Source organism: Garra rufa, chromosome 20, assembly GCF_049309525.1.
Source record: "Garra rufa chromosome 20, GarRuf1.0, whole genome shotgun sequence".
In the NCBI taxonomy this organism is placed as follows: domain Eukaryota; kingdom Metazoa; phylum Chordata; class Actinopteri; order Cypriniformes; family Cyprinidae; genus Garra; species Garra rufa.
In genome coordinates, this window is record NC_133380.1 from 12413451 (window position 1) to 12434530 (window position 21080).

General features: G+C 35.1%; 1 protein-coding gene across 1 annotated transcript in view; it reads right to left on the minus strand.

Annotated features, from left to right (window-relative positions):
- diaph3 (diaphanous-related formin 3) overlaps positions 1-21080 on the minus strand; it is a 491335-nt gene that overhangs the window by 278438 nt on the left and 191817 nt on the right. The window contains exons 17-18 of the mRNA XM_073825458.1: positions 2431-2526; positions 3-23 (exon numbers count right to left, since the gene is read on the minus strand). Coding sequence (XP_073681559.1) covers positions 3-23; positions 2431-2526 — 117 coding nt within the window. The remainder of the gene's footprint in view (positions 1-2; positions 24-2430; positions 2527-21080) is intronic.

Consider the following 21080-nt stretch of genomic DNA (forward strand, 5'->3'; position numbering starts at 1 on the left):
ACGGAACGACCCCAGGAAAATGGCTAAAGGAAAAAAAGAGAAAGAGTTTGCATCAAAAGCCCCCTGCAGTAATTCATCAAAAGGCCACAGACGCTTTTTTGCCTGCACATGTGTGTATGTCCACTGTATGGTGATAATATCTGATAAAAAGAAAGAATGAGCTTGACGTCTTCTGCATTTAAAACTCACTTCAACTAGTTGAGACGAGGGCCAGATGAGAACTTCAGCAGTATCGAGATAACATTCATATATCAAGACAACAGTGTTTTCACCTCTGCCTGCATTTGTCACAAATACTCAATTCCTGAGCTAAAATCCGATTTCAGAAGAACGGCAATAAAGGGAAGGTGAAAGAAGGAATAAGTGAATGACAGAAGAGCAAAAAAGGGTGAGGGACAGTGATCTGACTGCTGGGGTGTTCAGCTGGGACAGGAAGATTTCATTTCTTCCTTTCCCTTTTATTACAGAACTCAGCTTATTGCCACAGAGAAGGCCGGACAAATGAATTAGATTGAATGCATGCAAATGAAAGAGAGAAAAAGAAAAGGAAGAAGAGCAGGTGAAATTTTTAAAAACAGGTGCAAATAGAAGTGTGAGATAGAGGGAGAGAATAAGGAAGAGAAAGAGAGAGAGAGAAGACATTGTATATAAGAGCACAAGACAGGTGTTATTGTGCACCTCAAGGTTCTGCGAAAGAAAAAGGAGGAAGGACACACAAAAAAAAAAAAAAAAAAAACGAAAAGGACAGCTGAAAACTTGTTTTGATTCACAAACCTTTCAGCACAGACAGAGCAGTGCGGAAATAACTTTTTAATACTGTTTTCAAAGCAACATGAAAATCATGAAGGGGATTGTTTGTGCTTAACGCCATTCCAGCTTCTGTGGCTATTTTCATGGCAACTGTTAAAAAATTAAGGGGAAAGACAAGTCTGAAAAATTACAGTATTTCAGTGTTGGTCTTTGTGCATACACCAAATGGGTGTTACTTTATCTAGCTGTATTTTGTGTGTCTCATGCCATGACTGTTATGTTTTTGAGTCAGAAGCTCAAGATGTTGACCCTCTTACCCTAGTTAATGTAGAAAAATTTAAAGAAAATACCAAAAACAACAAACAAAGCAATACAAAACACACAAATAAACAACCCCTTGTTTACCCCAAACAACAACACAAAAATTGTTTACCAAACACAATTAAACAAAAAAACAAACCCTTGTTTACCCCAAATTAAGGAACACCGCAAAAAAAGAAACAAAAACCAAAACAAAATAAACAAAAAACAATTCCTTGTCTACCTCGAACTAAACACCACAAAAAATTAAAACAAAACAAAAACCCAAATTAAATAAATGTAAAAAAAAAAAATTAATAAATAAATAAAAAATCATTTATTTACCCCAAACCAAACAATACCATAACAAAAAATGTGTTTACCAAACAAAACAAAAAAACACTAAACAAAATGAAACAAAAAAACAAACCATAGTTTACCCCAAACAACACCACAAAACAAAAAGCTTGTTTACCAAACAAAAATTGAAACAAAAACAAATCCTTGTTTACCCCAAATAAAAGACCACAAATCAAAACAACAAAACAAAATTAAACAAAAAACCTAATTTACCTCAAACCAAACAACACAAACAATAAACTTGTTTAAACAAAAACTGAAACAAAAAACAAAAACCCTGTTTACCCAAACGAAAAAAAACAACAAACAAAAACCAAAATTAAAAAAATCCTTTATTTACACTAAACCAAACAATACCACAAAACCAAACCCTTGTTTACCCCAATCCAAACACCACAAAACAAAAATAAACTTACCAAATAAAAACTGAAACAAAAAACAAACTCTCGTTTACCCTAAATTAAAGAAAACCACAAAACAAAAGAACTTGTTTACCAAACAAAACAAAAAGCAAAACAAAATTAAACAAAAAAAACAAACCAGTTTACCTCAAACCAAACAATACAAAAAAAATATTTACCAAGCAAAACAAAAACCAAAACAAATTAAACAAAAACAAACCTTTACCTCAAACCACACACCATAAAATAGTTTACCAAACAAAACAAACAAAAACACAAATCCCCGTTTACCCCGAACCAAACACAAAACAAAAAAAATAACTTTACCAAACAAAAAACAAACCCTTGTTTACTCCAAATAAAAAAAAAAACACAAAACAAAAAAAAAATGTTTACCAAACAAAGCAAAAACCAAAACAAAATTAAACAAAAAAACAAACCCGTTTACCTCAAACCAAACAACGCCACAAAAAACTTGTTTACTAAACCATATAAAACAAAATTAAACAAAAAAAAAACAAGCCCTTGTTTACCCCAAACCAAACAACACCACAAAATAAAAATAAACTTGTTTACCAAACAAAAAGGTGCGGAAAAAAGATCACTGGACAATACTCACAGAGGTTCTGTGCTATCTTCGGGTCCAGCACTTTCAGTTCTTTGACCCTCTTTTTGATGGATTTCTTCTCCTCCAGTTCATCCTCTTCTCGTCGAGCTGAAAATCATCATCACAATTCATTACCACACCCAACTACGTGCATGCATAAAACAATGTTCAAAAACACCCATGTGAACAAGCAGATTCACAGACAGAGGGGTCACAGAACTGACACAGAGCTTGAAGCATACTAATGGGCTACAACAGTGGGAACACATCGGTTCGCGCTTAATTTTTCACCATTACTGTCAATCACATCTAGGAAAGAAACTAGCATTTCATCTTAAACCCCACTGAACAGAAAACACTGAATAATTAAAGAGCAAAGCCTTAAGGAAAATGCACTTAATGAGGACTCATGGGGTTCTGTGATACGTTGACCTCTCGGGGTCAGATGATGAGCAGGATGGCATTGTGTAAACATGTTTGTATGTTGACGAGAGAGAAAGAGATGATGTAACAGGTGCTGAATTTTTAAACACCCACAATGCTCACAATATGCTTCAATTTTAATGTTAATGATGGCCAAAAACATTGTGTAGCTTAAATATAAACTCGTCTAACATTGTGTAGCTTAAATATAAAAAACGTCTAGGTAGGTCAAATTTAAATTCATCTATGGTGCCCAAAAATGGTAAGTTGGTAAAATTCATTTGAACTTGACTTGGATGTCCAAATAATCTGTCCAGGTAGGTAGTTTCAATTTAAACATGTCCAAAACTACTGTCAAGGTAGCTCATTAGGTTTTGAGGCAGAGCCACTGAGTGTGTAATGGTCATGCTGAGAGAGTAAGGGGATTGGTCTTTGGCTAGACAGCTGTGAAGAATGAGATTAGAGCCACACAGCTGTGATGACTGTAGTAAATGGGGTCACACTCTCTCTGTCCTATGTGCGCACACACAGAGTTTCAACTGTATGCATTAAGATTTTAAAAAGGGAGTTATACATTTTTGATAACTCTTCTCTTTGGTGTGGCTTTTAAAACAAATAAAACATAGGAGGCAACGCAGAGGTCATTGTCTAACAGGTTAAACAGCTCCCTCTTCAGATCTCTGAAGAGAGATAGTGAGAGGTGAAGAAGAAAAAAAGAGAAAAGAGATGAGGAGAGAAGCAGATGGAAAGCAGGGCGTTTCAATACAAGTTTAATTATTTAAGACACCAGATTAAGAGAAGTAAACGCAGGTCTCCGGAGAAAAGTGCATAATTGTCTTGTGCACTAATTAACACGGCTGTCTGGATACCGACTCGAAAAACACAGGAGCAGGGTTAATCTACAGGAAAGAAACCCTATTCACACAAACAGCTATAACCCAGATGCATAGCTAAACCACAACAGCAGGAGCCTGCCTTATACACTCACACATACAGATGACAGTGATTGCAATAGGAAGTCAAAGTGAATAGGCAACACCCTACAAGCTACACAGGTTGTCGATGTTCCAACCTAGTGAGCTGCCTACCTAGAGTGCATAGCAATGCGCTATAGGCACACCGGCAGCAGGGCAAAAGTGACACCTCTTGGTCATTCTAAGGCAACAGTACATGTGTTAGCAGAAAAGGCGATTCCAGAATGTTCGAAAGATTGAGGTTGGTAAGATTTTATTTTTATTAATTTTTTTGTACAGTTATAAATGTCTGTATTGTCACTTTTGATTTCGTTAAAATAAAAAATGGTAATGTGTATACACTACCAGTCAAAAGTTTGTGAACAGTTAGATTTTTTTATGTTTTTTAAAGAAGTCTCTTCTGCTCACCAAGCCTGCAATTATTAAATCCAAAGTGTCAGCAAAAACAGTAAACTTCTGAAATATTATTACTATATAAATTAACTATTTTCTAATATAATTTATTTCTGTGATCAAAGCTACATTTTCAGCATCATTACTCTTGTCATCAGTGTCACATGATCCTTCAGAAATCATTCTAATATGCTAATTTGCTGTTTAAAAAACTTTTTTTTTTATTATCTATATAAACAGAAAAACAGAATAAACAGAAAGATCCAAAGATCTGCTTTTTTTCTGAAATAAAAAGCTTTTGTAACATTATATAATATACTTTTTAAAAGATTGGAGTTTTTTTTACGGGAAATAAATTGATAATGACATTTATAATGTTCTGAAATATTTATATTTCAGATAAACGCTGTTCTTCTAAACTTTCTATTCATCAAAGAAACCTGAAAAAAAAAATTCTACTCAGCTGTTTTCAACATAATAATCGTAATAATAATAACACTAAATTTTTTTTAACTGCGAATCAGAATATTAAAATGATTTCTGAAGGATCAAGTGAATGGAGTAATGATGCTAAAATTTCAGGTTTCAAAAAAAAAAAAAATCCTGACAAAAATGTACTCAATTGTATTAAATATTGATAATAATGAAAATGTTTTTTGAACAGCAAATCTGCATATTTGAATGAATTCTGAAAGATAATGTAACTGATGACTGGAATAATGATGCTGAAAATGTAGCTTTGATCACAGGAATAAATTACATTTTAAAATATATTTAAAGAGAAAACAGTTATTTTAAATAGTAAAAATAATTTTGTACTGTTTTTACTGTACTTTGGATCAAATTTACGCAGATTTGGTGAGCAGAGGAGACTTTTTTTTTTTTAAATTTTACTGTTCAAAAACCTTGACTGGTAGTGTATATGAGATGATTTCATGCCATCTTAGAAGGCAGTTGTCTATGCAGACAGCAATGCAGCTCACTAGATTTCAGAGCTCTATGAAGCATTTCTGATCGAAGATTTTACTAATTGTCTCTTGTTGCTTTTTTCTTAAACATCAAATGGTTGGAGTCAGCATAGAGGAGGGGGCTTGTGTTTCCAGGGAGGGGCCACATGTGGAAAACTTACACATCCACATACTTACTGTACTTAAGTGGCTCTTCCACAGGTTCACTCTCCTCAGACACTTGAGTGAGTGGGGAGAGAGAATGGAGAAGATAGAAAACAGAATAAGAATGCAAATAACAGAATCAGAGATAGCAGCCAACAGAAAAAGACAGTGCACGCCAGAAAAACAAAAGAAAATGAGACAGAAACTGAAAAATGAGCCTGAAGACCAAGAGAAAGTAGAGACGTGATTTCTCATTAAATTCCACAATTAATTGTTAATTATGCTAAAACTCTGGAGCGGACAAATTTGATTTGGCGAATTGTGGGACGGCTGAAACTTGAGAAAGTAAAACCCTAAAGAACTAATTGTAATCAGTTGGCAAGATGGAGGGAGATCATTAAAGATTCATGTTCTCTATGTAAATGGAACAAATTGGCTGATTTATCCTGTATATCACATGCGGATGGCTAAGATCAACTCAAACACTGACAGATGTAGCACATGAAAAGCATGACAACATGCTCTATTCTGATCATTTCAGCCCTTTGAAGTACAGATATAGGTCTGAGTGAATGTGAACTCGTAAAACACAAGAGTCCATACACAGCTGGAATATCGATCCGAACGCATGGCCCTCTCACCGCCCCTTCATCTAGCCATCCCATTCATATCACCCCTCTTCAACAGAAAGAAAAGCAAGCAAGTGTGTGTGGATAAAGATATGCAGTATTGATCTGTTCATCATGACTAACAGCTGTGCCATCAAAATTATGCCCATTCACTACACACACACAAACACAGCGCATACACACTAAACACGTATGTAAGTCAGACAATGCATGATTCACGGTGCCGTCTCTTCAGAAGCAAACAAAACCAAAGCGTGTGTAACGGCCTTCACTGCTTGAGTGCATGGCTAATAAATTTATGATACTACAGCCTCTTTAAAGCATCTAAGGTTTGTGTTTTCCATGCCTTTGAACGGGAAAGCAAGTTGTAAAAAATTTATTCCTTAAAGGAGTTGTTGAATTGATTGAGCAACTAAGACTATTATGCATACTGGCTTTTGAATTACTGCAGAAAAAAACTCTGTAAAAAACAAAAGTTCAAGATATTCACAAATAATCAGAATTTTGACGGTAAAAAGGGCAAGTAAAAAATTAAGATTACCCCATGGTTTACTCACCCTCAAGCCATCCTAGGTGTACAGGACTTCATTCTTTCAGATGAATGAAATCAGAGTTGTATTAAAAAATGTCTTTGCTCTTCTAAGCTTTATAATAGCAGTGAATGGTAGTTGAGATTTTTATGCCTAAAAATTGCAGAAATCCATCATAAAAAGTACTCAATTCAGCTACAGGGGTTTCGTAAATTTCTGAAGCGAAGCGATGCATTTGTGTAAGAAAAATATCCATGTTTGAAACTACCTGTCCTAAATGCATTCACAAGAGTGGTGTAAAGGTGGATGTAGGTGTAGCATTAGCTCCGTTGACAATATGCTAGTCTCACAAGAACCAAGTCTCCTCTTGGCTTATATCATAATATATAATAGTAATCTTCCAACATGTTTCTTTATAAATCATCATTTTGTACTTCTAAGTTTTAAATATTAATATTTTTCTTACACAAACACTTTTTATGATGGATTTTTTTTTTACCTTCAAAATCTAAACCACATTTGACTGGTGTTATAAAGCTAGGAAGAGCCAGTACCTTTTTAAAGGATTAGTTCACTTCCAGAACAAACATTTACAGATAATGTACTTCACCCCTTTGTCATCCAAGATGTTCATGTCTTTCTTTCTTCACTCGTAAAGAAATTATGTTTTTTGAGGAAAACATCTCAGGATTTCTCTCCATATAATGGATATGTATGGCGCCCCCAAGTTTGAACTTCCAAAAGGCAGTTTAAACTCAGCTACAAACAGCTAAAACTATCCTAGCCAAGGTAGAAGGGTCTTATCTAGCGAAACTATCGGTTATTGAGAGAAATCCTGAAGTGTTTTCCTCAAAAAACAATTTCTTTGCGACTGAAAAAAGAAAGACATGAACATCTTGGATGACAAGGGGGTAAGTGCATTATCTGCAATTTTTTTGTTCTGAAAGTGAACTAATCCTTTAATAATCTTCCAATTGCATTCGTCTGAAAGAAAAAAAGTCTTATACACTAAGGATAGCTTGAGAATGAGTAAATCATGGAGTAATTTTAATTTTGGATGAACTATGCATGTGACTTCAACATCACATCTTTCTGATAACTGTTAAAATCTACAAAGTGTGAGTTAGAATAGTTTGTGAGTATAAACACCAAGAGGCTGTAAAAGCAGTCTAGTGAGTTGTGTTGTGCTGTTTGGTGTGAAGTTCAATGTCCTTAAAAACCTCTGTAGTTTCAATTAAGCCACTTGTTAGCAACAACCTTTTTCAAGACACATAAAACCTTTCCAAAACATCACAAGTGGGGTATTACTGGTATATATTATATTATGACTTTATTTCAGGCATTTAACCAAAAACTCTTTCAAAAAAAAAAAAAAAAATCAACCCATTTCCAGGTTCGTTCACACGTTGTTTTATTTTAATTTTTTAACACTATTTTTTGTTCACACATCTATTGATTCAGCTACATCAAAACAAACTATATATTGCTTAACTCACAACTGATTAATATTATACAGACAAATACATCTTGATGTAGACAAAGAATAGTGTTCTAAAGGTCATAATTGTCAGGTAATATTTCACATGCAATGTACTACACTGTCACCATATTAAAGGCCAAGCAAAAGTCACTAAACATGCTTAAAAGCTCTTTGAAAGAGCACTTGGATTTGCACTTTGCTTGGTGAGCAGAGTTGGAGCGAGAATGCCAATGTTGCAGATCTAAGCCAATTCTCTGATTCCTGCCAAAGACTTGTAGTGAGAAGTCATTAACCCCATCAATTAACATTTAGATCGCTAATGAAAGGGCAACTGACATGAAATAGTTTAACATGGTGTCTACAAATGCCACGATGACTATATATATCTAATAAATGAAAGGCCATGATTCAGATGAGAGGGTCAATACCGAAGTATCTCACATACAAATAGAGGCCGTGTGCACGTCACACTACTTCTGAATGAATACTTCATGAATAGTGTGCAATGCATACTACAAAATTTTCTAAGAGTTTATTTTATATGCATGTATTTCTGTATTCCTTTAAAAAAAAAATGATAATACTAATAATAAATTCCAGACTCTGTCATTAAACTCTAGATGGCACAGGCTTGTGTGTTAAGTGTCCTTAACAGAAAAAAATTATGATATTCACAGTGTTAAAGGGTTAATTCACAAAAATGAAAATTAGCCCATAATTCACTCACCCTCCAGGCATCCTGGGTGTATGACTTCTTTCTTTTAGACGAATCCATTCGGAGTTATAATAAAAAAAATCCCAGCTTTCCAAGCTTTAGAATTGCATGGGCGGGTGTTTCTTTTCATTAGTCCAAAACAAGTCAAATAAAGTGTATCCACCCATAATATAAAAAAATGCATCACATTGCTCCAGGGGACAAATAAAGGCCTCCTGTAGTGAATCGAAGTGTTTTTGTACAAAAAAAAATCCATATTTAAAATGTAATAGTCACGTTAATCTAGCTTGCACTCACTGTTAGAACTGTTAGCACACGGAAGCAAATCTAGGCGAATGACATAGAACGTCAGCGGTGCACATGCGCTTCTCAGAAGACAACAACGGTAAGATGTTTAAAAAAAAATTTATTAAAAAAAGAGGATTCTAAAGCTTGGAAATGCCAGGATTATTTTTTATATAACTATGACTGAATTCGTCTGAAAGAAGAAAGTCATATTCACCTAAGATGCCTGGAGGGTAAGTAAATTATGAGCTAATTTTCCTTTTTGGGTCTGATTGGTTCTTGCTGCTTTACACCTAGTGGCAGAGTTAGCATTCACTAGCATTTCACAGAGTGCTTTCAGAGTTCCTCTGAGACACTCCACCTCCCCAGCTCCACCTGTATAAATCTGCTATGGGTTATTATATATGCTACTTGTGCAGCAGCGATACGTCTTAAATATTTCACAAATTTCAATATTCAAATATTGATATTCATTATTTCAGTAAGCAGTAAGCAGTGCTATCTTGAGCATTAGGTGGGGTTGGGTTTGGAAAATTGACCTCCCAGACAAACTTCCCTCCCTCATTGCCTCACCAAATCAGGCACACAATATCCTTCTCAATAAATAGCATAACAGTCTACTTTCAGAGAGAAGAGAAGGAGAACGAGACTGATGATGATCTAGAAAAATGACATTTTATCATCTTCCCCACCCCCCAAATCTCCCTCTCTCCCTCTGTATGTCTCTGAGAGTTGTGTTAAAGAGAATGGGAGATGAAATAAACAGGGATTGAAAGGGAATGAGGGATGGGCTGTCAGGCCCATGAGACAGCCTCCAGTGTTCCAGCCCATCTGATCAAGGGCTGCTTAATCATACCACAACATTACTGCAATGTTACCACAGCGTCAATACCGTGATGCCAAGCTAAAGCGCTCATTTCACCGACATCAATCTTTGTCTTTTTCCACAGTCAGCATACGGACGAAAACATAAGTAATCAGACCTACAAAGTCATACAGAAGCGCTGAGAAAAATAACCATAAAAGTTGGCACGGGTGCCTCGGCGTGTTAAGCTCCGATATGCAAGTTACTTTCGACAAAAGCATCTGCAAAACAACAAAACAAGCATGCGCTTTGAAATAACAAATGAGAAACTTTAGCAACAGTCGCTGGCTCCGTGAATCGCATGAATGCTCAGCACGGGTCTCTCTGGCATTTTCAAGAATCCGCACTAAAGCCCACATTAAAAAGAGATTAAACCATCTGTGGAAATGAAATGAGGAGACATGCAATGATTATCATGATAAAGTGCATATTTATGATTGGTGATTTGGTGCCGGAGCTGGCAGGCCCGATTGTGTGCGTTTCCAATAATGCTGCAGTATTTGTAGAGATTTGTACGGGTAATAAGACGGGGCCGCAGGGAGACAGTCATCAAAGGACCTGGCAACAGAAAAGGCCTGTAATGTTACAGAAGACCCAACGCTAATTAAACACTCTCCTCCTCCTTTATCCATCTCCATCTCGCTCGGATTCTTTGTGCTAAACCTCACGCTCTCTGTCCACCCATCTCCAACTGTCATCCAAGGGTTTCTGTTTCTCCTCACACTATCCTGTCTTCTCTCTTTTTATTTGCTTGCTCTGTCCACCCAAGCAGACTTCTCTCCCTGTTCTTGTTTGGCAAGTTTAAAGTTTAGCTGAGAAACGGGATGTGCAGTTTGTGGTCTGAGTTAGGAGAGACTAGTGAGCCCAGAAAGAAGACAGACAGAGAGGACAAATAGTGAGAAAAAGTACCAAATGCTGAAAGCTGTCAAAATAAACTTCAGTCTACAGGCAAAAACTTGCAGGGTCAAACACATGCAAATGCAAAAAAGAGATCAGAAATATTTGTATGTGTTAAATTTTCATGTTTTGAGTCTTTTTTTTTTTTTTAACCAAACCTAAGGATCAGCTATGTGTCATTCCCCCTTCACATTAAAATGTACTAAGCACAATTAATGTAATTTACAAGTATAATATTCAATAAGAAATATTGATTTAATTTTTAACAGAAGCATCGTGATCGTTTTTGTAAACACATTAATTTGATAAATGCTTTTAAAAATCAGCGTTAAAACATACAATTTTTACAATATGTACATTTGCCAGGGGTGTGCAACATATACCGTTTATAATATCGTAATTGTTGTTTTAACAAAATGTAATTTGACAATGAGTATATTGCAAAAACCAAACAAAAACACACCCAGCGAGTGCATACGTACACTAAGATGTAGGTTAGACTACTGCGCAAACATTTAGAGTTCACACTTTCTGTGCGTAAGTTAGTGTACTAAAATACATTAATAACCCCAAAATTCAAGATAAGATTACTTTTATGTTACTTGTTATCATCTGTTGTAGTTAATATCACACTAAGTTTTTCCAAATATCAGTACAATTGCAAATGTGATATTAATTTTAAAAAACAATAAACAAGTCAATATTAATTGACTTATATTTTAGACACATTGCTATATTTCATCAACAAAAATGGATTCAAACAAAGCCACAGCAGAACTGTTTTACATATCTGAGCACCGCACTATGGTGTTTCGTTACTGAATCAATCAGCAGTTGAACAAATTGGTTGAATGAATGACTCAATGACTCATTCATGCACTGATTTGCCACCACCTACTGACAATATTAAGTTTAGATTTATAGGTGCATCTTCATAAATTAGAATGTTGTGGAAAAGTTTATTTATTTCAGTGATTCAACTCAAATTGTGAAACTCATGTATTAAATAAATTCAATGCACACAGATTCAAGTAGTTTAAGTCTTTGGTTATTTTAATTGTGATGATTTTGCCCACATTTAACAAAAACTTACCAATTCACTATCTAAGCAAATTAGAATATGGTGACATGCCAATCAGCTAATTAACTGAGCTGAGTTTCCTGAGCCTTCAAAATGTATCAGTTAGGTTCACTAGGCTACACAATCATGGGGAAGACTGCTGATGTGACAGTTGTCCGGAAGACAATCATTGACACCCCTCACATGCCACAAACATTCATTACCAAAGAAGCTGGCTGTTCACAGAGTGCTGTATCCAAGCATGTTAACAGAAAGTTGAGTGGAAGGAAAAAGTGTGGAAGAAAAAGACGAACAACCAACCAAGAGAACCGCAGCCTTGAGAGGCTTGTCAAGTAAAATCGATTGAAGAATTTAGGTAAACTTCACAAGGAATGGACTGAGGCTGGTGTCAAGGCATCAAGAGCTAGCACACACAGACTTGTCAAGGAATTTGGCTACAGTTGTCATATTGCTCTTGCTAAGCCACTCCTGAACCACAGACAATGTCAGAGGCGTCTTACCTGGGCTAAGGAGAAGAAGAAACGGACTGTTGCCAAGTGGTCCAAAGTCCTTTTTTCAGATAAGAGCAAGTTTTGTATTTCATTTGGAAACCAAGGTCCTAGAGTCTGGAGGACGGGTGGAGAAGCTCATAGCCCAAGTTGCTTGAAGTCCAGTGTTAAGTTTCCACAGTCTGTGTTGATTTGGGGTGCAATGTCATCTGCTGGTGTTGGTTCACTGTGTTTTTTTGAAAACCAATGTCACTGTACCCGTTTACCAAGACATTTTAGAGCACTTTAATGCTTCCTTTTGCTGACCAGCTTTTTAAAGATGCTAATTTCATTTACCAGCAGAATTTGGCACCTGCACACACTGCCAAAAGCACCAAAAGTAAAATGACCATGGTGTTGGTGAGCTTGACTGGCCAGCAAACTCACCAGACCTGAACCCCACAGAGAATCTATGGGGTATTATCATAAGGAAAGACCAAAAAATGCAGATGAGCTGAAGGCCACTGTCAAAGAAACTTGGGCTTCCATACCACCTCAGCAGTGCCACAGACTGATCATCTCCATGCCATGCCAAATTGAGGCAGTAATTAAAGCAAAAGAAGCCCCTACCAAGTATTGAGTACACATACAGTAAATGAACATACTTTCCAGAAGGCTAACAATTCATAAAAAATGTTTGTTTATTGGTCTTATGTAGTATTCTAATTTGTTGTGAAATACTTTAGTCTGTGTGCACTGAATTTATTTAATACACGAGTTTCACAATTTGAGATGAATTACTGAAATAAATGAACTTTTCTACGACGTTCTAATTTATTGAGATGCACCTGTATATATTTTCCTTTTTTTCTCCAAAAATCATTTCACATATCACTACTGAATGTTCTGTTTTTAAAACATCAAAAAAAAAAAAAAATGCACTAGTAACTGCAGGTTAAATGCATTCATTCTGCATTAAACACTGTGTAAATGAATCTAAATGCCACTTTAGATCTAGATTCTGTGCATTCCAAACATGTTTTGTTAATACTGATTTGATTGGTAACAGCCCTATTGGTGTCTTACAATTTGAATTCATTGACTCAATTTAAGAATTTGACACAAAAGATGATAAAAGCATTTAATTGAGTTATAGAAAGATGGCCTTATAAAATAAAAAATAAATTTAACCTATTGGAGAAGTTATCTCTGTTACTCCTACAAACGAATAACCGCATAGAATATGAAGAATATCAAAAGCTTTGGGAATCAGCTGTCCATGGCAGCTGACTCCCAAAACCTGCCAAATTACTAGCACAGTAACATGCTCAGCAAATATTGCCTATTATCGTCAAAATTTGACAAAATTCTAGAGAATATCAGGGTATTGCACACCTCTAGTCCCTGTTTCATCTCTGTATACAGCAAGAAATCTTAAAACTGTTTATGACCACTAAAAATAAAATTTAATTAAAAAATTAAATTAAAATATTTTATGTTCTTATACCTTCACATGATTTGAAGATGGCTTTGGAGTAAAAGCTCTACCACGGCAGAGTCCATTAAAAGCATGTGTCACCTGCGAGAGCCCCGTGTTCACTAAAAAGACTCAAATTCTCTCCGCAGCATTAATGCACATATTCTACATGCAAAAAACACACACAAAGAGAGCGAAAAAAAGAAAACATTTCATCCTGTTTTTCCCCCTTTATTTCATTCTCTCCATCAGGGTGCGAGATAAGTGGATGAGAGGGAAAACAGGTCTATTATCAATTCCTCATTGCAAAAAGGGAAAGGACGAAGCGTGGATGAAAAATCATCTTTGCAAAATAAAGTCGCGGCTGCAAATGTATTTTAAACGAGCCGCTACATTACGCTGCTGATGTAAGAGCCTCACACAGCAAATTGTAAATAAATTGCGCTGCTTTTATTACGAGACTGCTGCAAACAGAGAAAGAGAGAGAGGGAAACAGAAAAGGATATTAGAAAATAAGGCAAAGAGCAGAAAAGGAGAAACGGTGATGCTGAGCTTCGCATTCTAAGAGAGAGAAAGAGTTTCATTATGGGGTATGTGATCAGAAGTAGATCATTCACTGTCTAATCTCACTGTTTGCCTCCACACACACAAAAGAACACACATGCTCATCATTTATCACTCAACATCAACATCAATCTAAGATCCATTACCCATGATCCTCTCGGACTAATCAACAGCTGGGTAAGACTCCTGCTAACCTATTTGACCTCTACTCTATCATTTGCTTTGAGTACACATACAAAGGTGCACATTAACACCTCGCACATCTTTGACGAAGCAGTGCCACTTAGACAGTGAGCAAAAAAAGCAATGTAACTGTCAACAAATAATATTACTACAGTGACCTGGCAAAACATACACACACACAAAAAAAAACAGTACTGTAGTACTTCATCTACTTGTACCATTTTTGCAACAAATGACCTTTCAATCTCTTCTTTACCTGACCTCAAACACTTCCAGCTACAAAGATCATTCATCTCATCACTAGTTCATTTCTCTGTGATTACTATTGCAAACAGGCCTCATTTAAACCTCACTTATTCTCTGATATGACTGTCACTTAAGAGGATTTGATAGCGGACACTCTTGATTGAAAACTGAACAGAATCCAAAAAAAATGAAGCAGCAATAGAACTCCAGTGAAAAGGAAAGCAATTGTTGTTGGACTGACAAGTACCATTATCGAGAAGTGGGTGATGAGCTTAAATATTTAATGAAACGAAAATGAGGTTAAAAGTTTAAAGAAATAATAAATACAAAAATAACGTTGTCAAAAAAATATACACTTCCTACGACGGTGTTTTAGTGCTAAGTAAAAAGAAAAAGTCTTAATATTTTGAGATTAAAGTCAAAATGTTTAGAGAATAAAAGGCAAAATTACAAGAATGAAGTCAAAGTGTTTTGAGAAGTCGAAATTACAAAAATAAAGTCGAAAGTATGACTCAAAACATTTCAGCTTTACTCAAAACATTTCGGCTTCACTCTCAAATCATTACGACTTCACTTTAAAAAAAAAAGAGTTCCATTTACTTCCATTAAATTTCGGAATTAAACATTCCGGCTTTACTTTCTAAACATTCCGGCTCTACTTTCGAAACATTCCGGCTTTACTCTCGAAACATTTTGACATTACTCTTCCGGCTTTACTCTTGAAACATTCCGGTTTTACTTTAAAAACATTTAGACTTTATTCCCATAATTTTGACTTTACTCTATATTTTTTTTTTCCTCATAATCTCAGCTTTACTCTCAAAATATTTTGCCTTTACTCTTGTTAAATTTTGACTTTATTCTTGTAATATTTCTACTTTATTCTCATAACATGACAACTTTAATCTTGTAACGTGTCACTAAAATGCTGTCGTACACTACCAATTTTTTGTTTGTTTGTCTGACTTAAATCTAACACAACAGCTCAAAAGAACGTACACTTCCTACGATGGTGTTTTAGTGCTAAGTAAAAAAAAAAAAAAAAAAAAAAAGGATCAAAAGTTTAATATCAAAGTCAAATGTTTAGAGAATAAAGGCAAAATTACAAGCATAAAGTAAAAGTGTTTTGAGAAGTCCAAATTACGAGAACAAAGACGAAAGTTTGACTCAAAACATTTCGGCTTTACTCTCAAAATATTTAGACTTCTGTAAAATTTAGACTTTACTTCCGTTAAATTTCAACTTTACTCTTGTTTTTTTTTTTTTTTTTTCTTTTACGTGTCACTAAAACGCTGTCGTACACTACCAATTTATTTGTCTGTTGATGTTTGAAAGAAGTCTTCTGCTCAATAAGGCTACATTTATTATTTAAAAAAATAGAGTAAAAACCGCTATATTGTGAAATATTATTGTAATTTAAAATGTAACAGTTTTCTATTTGAATATCTTTTAAAATGTAAATTTTCAAAGTTCAAATTCAAAGTTGAATTTTCAGCAGCCATTACTCTGGTTTTTTGGTGTTACATGATCCTTTAGAAATCATATGATCAATGTTGAATACAGTTGTGCTGCTTAATATTTTTGTGGAAACTTTTTTCCCTCTCAGGATTCTTTGATTGATAGTTTTACAAATGTCTTCACTGTCTTATAATTAAATGAATGGCTCCTTTCAGAATAAATGTCTTAAACTTATTAATCAACTAATTTAATTAGCTGTATTTTTCATAAATTAAATGCAGTCATGGTAAGCATAAAAACACTTCTAAAACATTTTTTTAATATTACTGACCACATTATTTTTTTTTACGGTAATGTAATTTCTTTCCTTTTTTTTAGGGTAAAAGTGTAACAGCAAAAGCAGACTCACAGCTGAAGCCACAGCTGCACTGTTTATGAGGAAGTATGCAGGCTGTAACCTGTATGGTTATGGCAGCTGAAATAAATGTGCAAGCAGTGTGAAATAATAGTGGCCTAATAGTTGGTTCCTCTACAAAAAAGCCAGAGCCATACTGAGGAAGACCATATGAGTGTGTATGCGTAAGAGTGAGTTGAATACTCTATGTGTGTGGGTTTATTTAGTCTGTGACTGAGTGGACAGTGAGAATGGAGCATCCTGCTGCTATCACCCTGGGGTCCGACACAAAAGAGCCAAAGCAGATTAAAGGCTTTAGAGGTAATTCTGCCTGTTAATTTCAACACACACATCCACACACAGTAAATGAATGAGGGGGTGTTGATAAAGCAAGCAGATTTTAAATTTCATATATAACAACTAATGAAAATGAGCGAGTGTGGCCGATCAAGAAAATGGACTGAAACCCTGTGATATCTCTTTCTTACATGCACATAAACAGCTGAGATCACAATATAGGACATATTCTGTCTGCAATACCCTATTATAAAGTGAATTGCGCGCACACTTAGACGTCTCCCTGTTTAATGAGCTGTTGTGTCAGATTGAAGTCATTTTCTTCTTGTGGCATCTCTCTGTACTATTTCCTGATTGCTATTTATGGCTACTAAGCAGCATTGTCTCAAAAAAAACAACTAATTAATTATAGTGTTACATCTAATGTGAGCGTGAGAAAAAAGGCTATAGAAAGAACAATGTGTAAGTACAAACTTTCTCTCTGCAGCTCAGATGCTCTCGTCATTTGTTTGGGATTCTTGTCTGTCTCTATTAGCTGGACTCTGGCCTATTATTATGTTACCTGAGAGCAGCTCTCCTAATTGGATGCCACTGATTGCGTAACGGCTGATGGACTAAGGCCAGAGGTAGTCTTTTGGCTGCACTTTTCCCGGTGACCATCTTAGCGAGGTGTATCTAATGCTTCGGGGAGACACAGAAACACTGAGAGGTCTTTAGCTGTGATCCCTTCTCTACAGAAAGCTGCAGGGAGATGCTTCTTGAGGACTGGAGAGACAATGAGAGATCCAGACAGAGAAAATGAGAGTGTCTACATAGCCTGAAAAACATAAGTAAACTTACTGGAGAAACCAGTGCAGTGTATACGATTTTTTTATAGAGAGAGAGACAAACCTTAAAGATAACCATTTTTAACAGTGCTTTAAAAGCCGGAACATCTGTGAAACTATTAAAACACTGTATACTGCCTATACCTTAAAAATTAAGATAAATATAAAAAGAAAAGTAACTTCTTTTGCCATGTAAAGGAAATGCTGTAATGAAAGAAATATAACGTTTAAAAAAATGCCTTTTGATTGTGGTTGATTAAAATAATCAGCAAGCAAAGGGCCAACATCAGGTCAAAGCCTGAGATGTCCAGCTGTGTCTGCATGAGTGACTTTGAAACAAACCATTCTTCACAAGCAGAGATAAAACGCTTGAAGGGTTGTAGTCCAATCACTCAGAGGAGAGTTATGACAGCCGTGCTCACTCCAGGGGTTCTTAAGGACTTCATTACCCATTAGTCATCAGTGTGACGGCCCCTGAAGCAGCGGTGGTCTTGTGGAACGTTGTGGCACATGTTGACGGAGTGCTGAGAGAGTGTGTGGAAGTGTTTTAATCCCTGGCCACTCTGGTGGGCCGTCACTGCATCGACCGGGGCGTTAGCGTCTGACAGGCTGATTAATAAGGAAAGAATGTGAGGGACCACACTGTCTTACAACTACTCCGAGTTTCACACCCTGCTGTGATAAAACACCAAATCACAAATACTTCAAACCGCATTATTAAGGCGAGGATTGGAGGGGCGGTGCTGTCTGGGTGCACAACTTTTCAACAGTTCAACACAGATAAACAAATTTGCTCAGTCTTATGCAAGCAAAAACAACATTAAGGCAACAAAACCAAAACATACTGAGAGAAAGCCATTTCAAATTATCATTCCCATTTACAATTAGCAGTAGGATGCATCTCGGACAATCTTATCTAATTTGCTGGTCTTGTATATGTATATTTTCTTATAAAAATCTTTCAGATATTATCAACATCAGCACATATTGAACCTGATCTCACATTTAACTCTGTCTTACATCACAAATTCTTATAGCTCACTCTGTACTTGTAGCTCCTACAATTTTTAATCAGACCGGACACGGAAAACTCTAAAAGTGGCGAGTCATCATGCCAGGACTCACTGGTTGTTTAGGAAAAAATGGAAAGTTGAAATTATGGTTTACAAACAATTACTTGGCAGTAAAACAGGATTTTAGGATAGTTAAAAGGATTAATTATAATATATAACAGGTATACACAGCATTTTAGTGCTGTCAAACGATTAATCGCAATTAATCGCATACCACAGTACACGTTTGTGTTTACATAATAAATGTGTGTGCACTGTGTATATTTATATGTACATACATACATACATGCATATATTTTAAAAAGATATACATATATTGTATATATTTTGGATGCAATTAATTGCGATTATTCGTTTAACAGCACTAATAAATTTTGGATGATGAATCATTTGAGTCAATCATTCAGTGGTCCATTCATAAAGACAGGCACTTGCTTCATTCTTGAATGAATCAGCTGTCTGAACGAATCGTCTGAAGGCATGACTCAATGACACATTCTTTGAGCTACCACCTATTGGCACTTACTTTATAAAAAAAAAGTTATTTTTTGCATTTTTTCCAACATTTCATATTTTTATATTAAAAAAAGCTCATAACATTATTTATACTGTTGCAGTTTTGCAATTCAAATGCTTTCATTATATATTGCACTCTCTACCATGTGCCCTTACTTGTATATTGTATTTTTCATTTTATATGTTTTTTTGTGTGTATTTATTCATATTTTTTTTAAATTCTACCTTCGTATTTAATGTTACTTTTTGTATTTAATGTTACTGTTTGTATTTAATGTTACTTTTTGTGTTTAATGTTACTTGTATGCACCATGGGTCTGAGAGTAACGCAATTTCATTTCTCTGTATGTCCTGTACATGTGGCAGAATTGACAATAAAGTTGACTTTGACTTTGACTAAACGCATCTAAATTCCACTTTAGCTGCTTTGGTTTCTTCTGCAGTGAAAAGATTGGTTTTGTTAACTTGGATTTCATTGGGAAAATTCCATTTAAATAAGCAAAAAAATGGAAATCAATTTCAAATAAATTTTAGTATGCAGTAACTAAAATGCAATTTCCCAACAACAAAATTGTGGCCAGTGAAAATGCTGAGTGGCTAGTAATTTTGGAAAACCACTAGCCACAGTGGGTGGTGAGGAAAAAAGTTAATGTCAAGCCCTGCATTTAATAGTTAAATACGATGGCATAATTTTAAATTTCAGAACATAAAAAATATTATAATATATACTATTATGAAATAAAAAAAAAAATATATATATATATATACACATCCAGGTCATCATGAAATGATAAGATATTTTACATAAAAGATATTTACTTATATAGCATTCACTGAAGCTCCAGAAGGAAACACAATGCATTAAGAGCCGGGGAGTGAAAACTTTTGAACAGGATGAAGATGTCTAAGAAAAAATTATTTTGTTGAAATATATTTATTTTTATTTTTCCTCCATTTAGCATGTTTTCCGGAAGACAAATTAAGTACAATTTACCTTGATATTCAAATTCAAAAAGACTCTTAATGCATCATGTTTCCTTCTGGAGCATCAGTGAATGTTTGAACCTTTTTTAATAGTCCCTTAATTGTCCTTAATTTCAAAAGATGGACCTAAAAATCATACAGTTACTGCTGGAAAGGGTTCAAATATGCAAAAGAACTGGAGGATTTTTCTGAAGAGCAGTGCTCAGTTTAGCTGTTCAGAACAAACAAGGGACTCATGAAAAACCATCACAAAACAAACGTAGATCATCCAGGTAACCACACAAAGTATTAAGAACCAACGGTTCCCAAACTTTTGAAGGGGGTCATTTAAATAATATATATATATATATATATATATATATATATATATATATATATATATATATATATATATATATATATGTCTTATAGACTATATGTAAACATCTTTTATGTAAAATATCTTGCTCAGGACAGTACTAAATAAAAAATAACATGCATTTTGTATGATTTTGTATGAACTTTCGCATACCACTGTATTATATAATATGATACAATACAGTGTAAATGTAAATGTTATAGTGCCCATTATATTAATGTATTACATTACAATATATGGATTCAATCTATAGTGAGTGAATTTGTTTGTGTTTGCTGCAGTAATCTGTTCCTACACAGCAAGAAGACCACATATACATGGAGTGATTGGCAGAACCTCGTACTCGATTTCATGGTGACCTAGAAAACAGTGGAAATGTATTTTGTTATACATGTGGGATATCATGGCGGTTAGACGCCTGATTACTCTGAGCG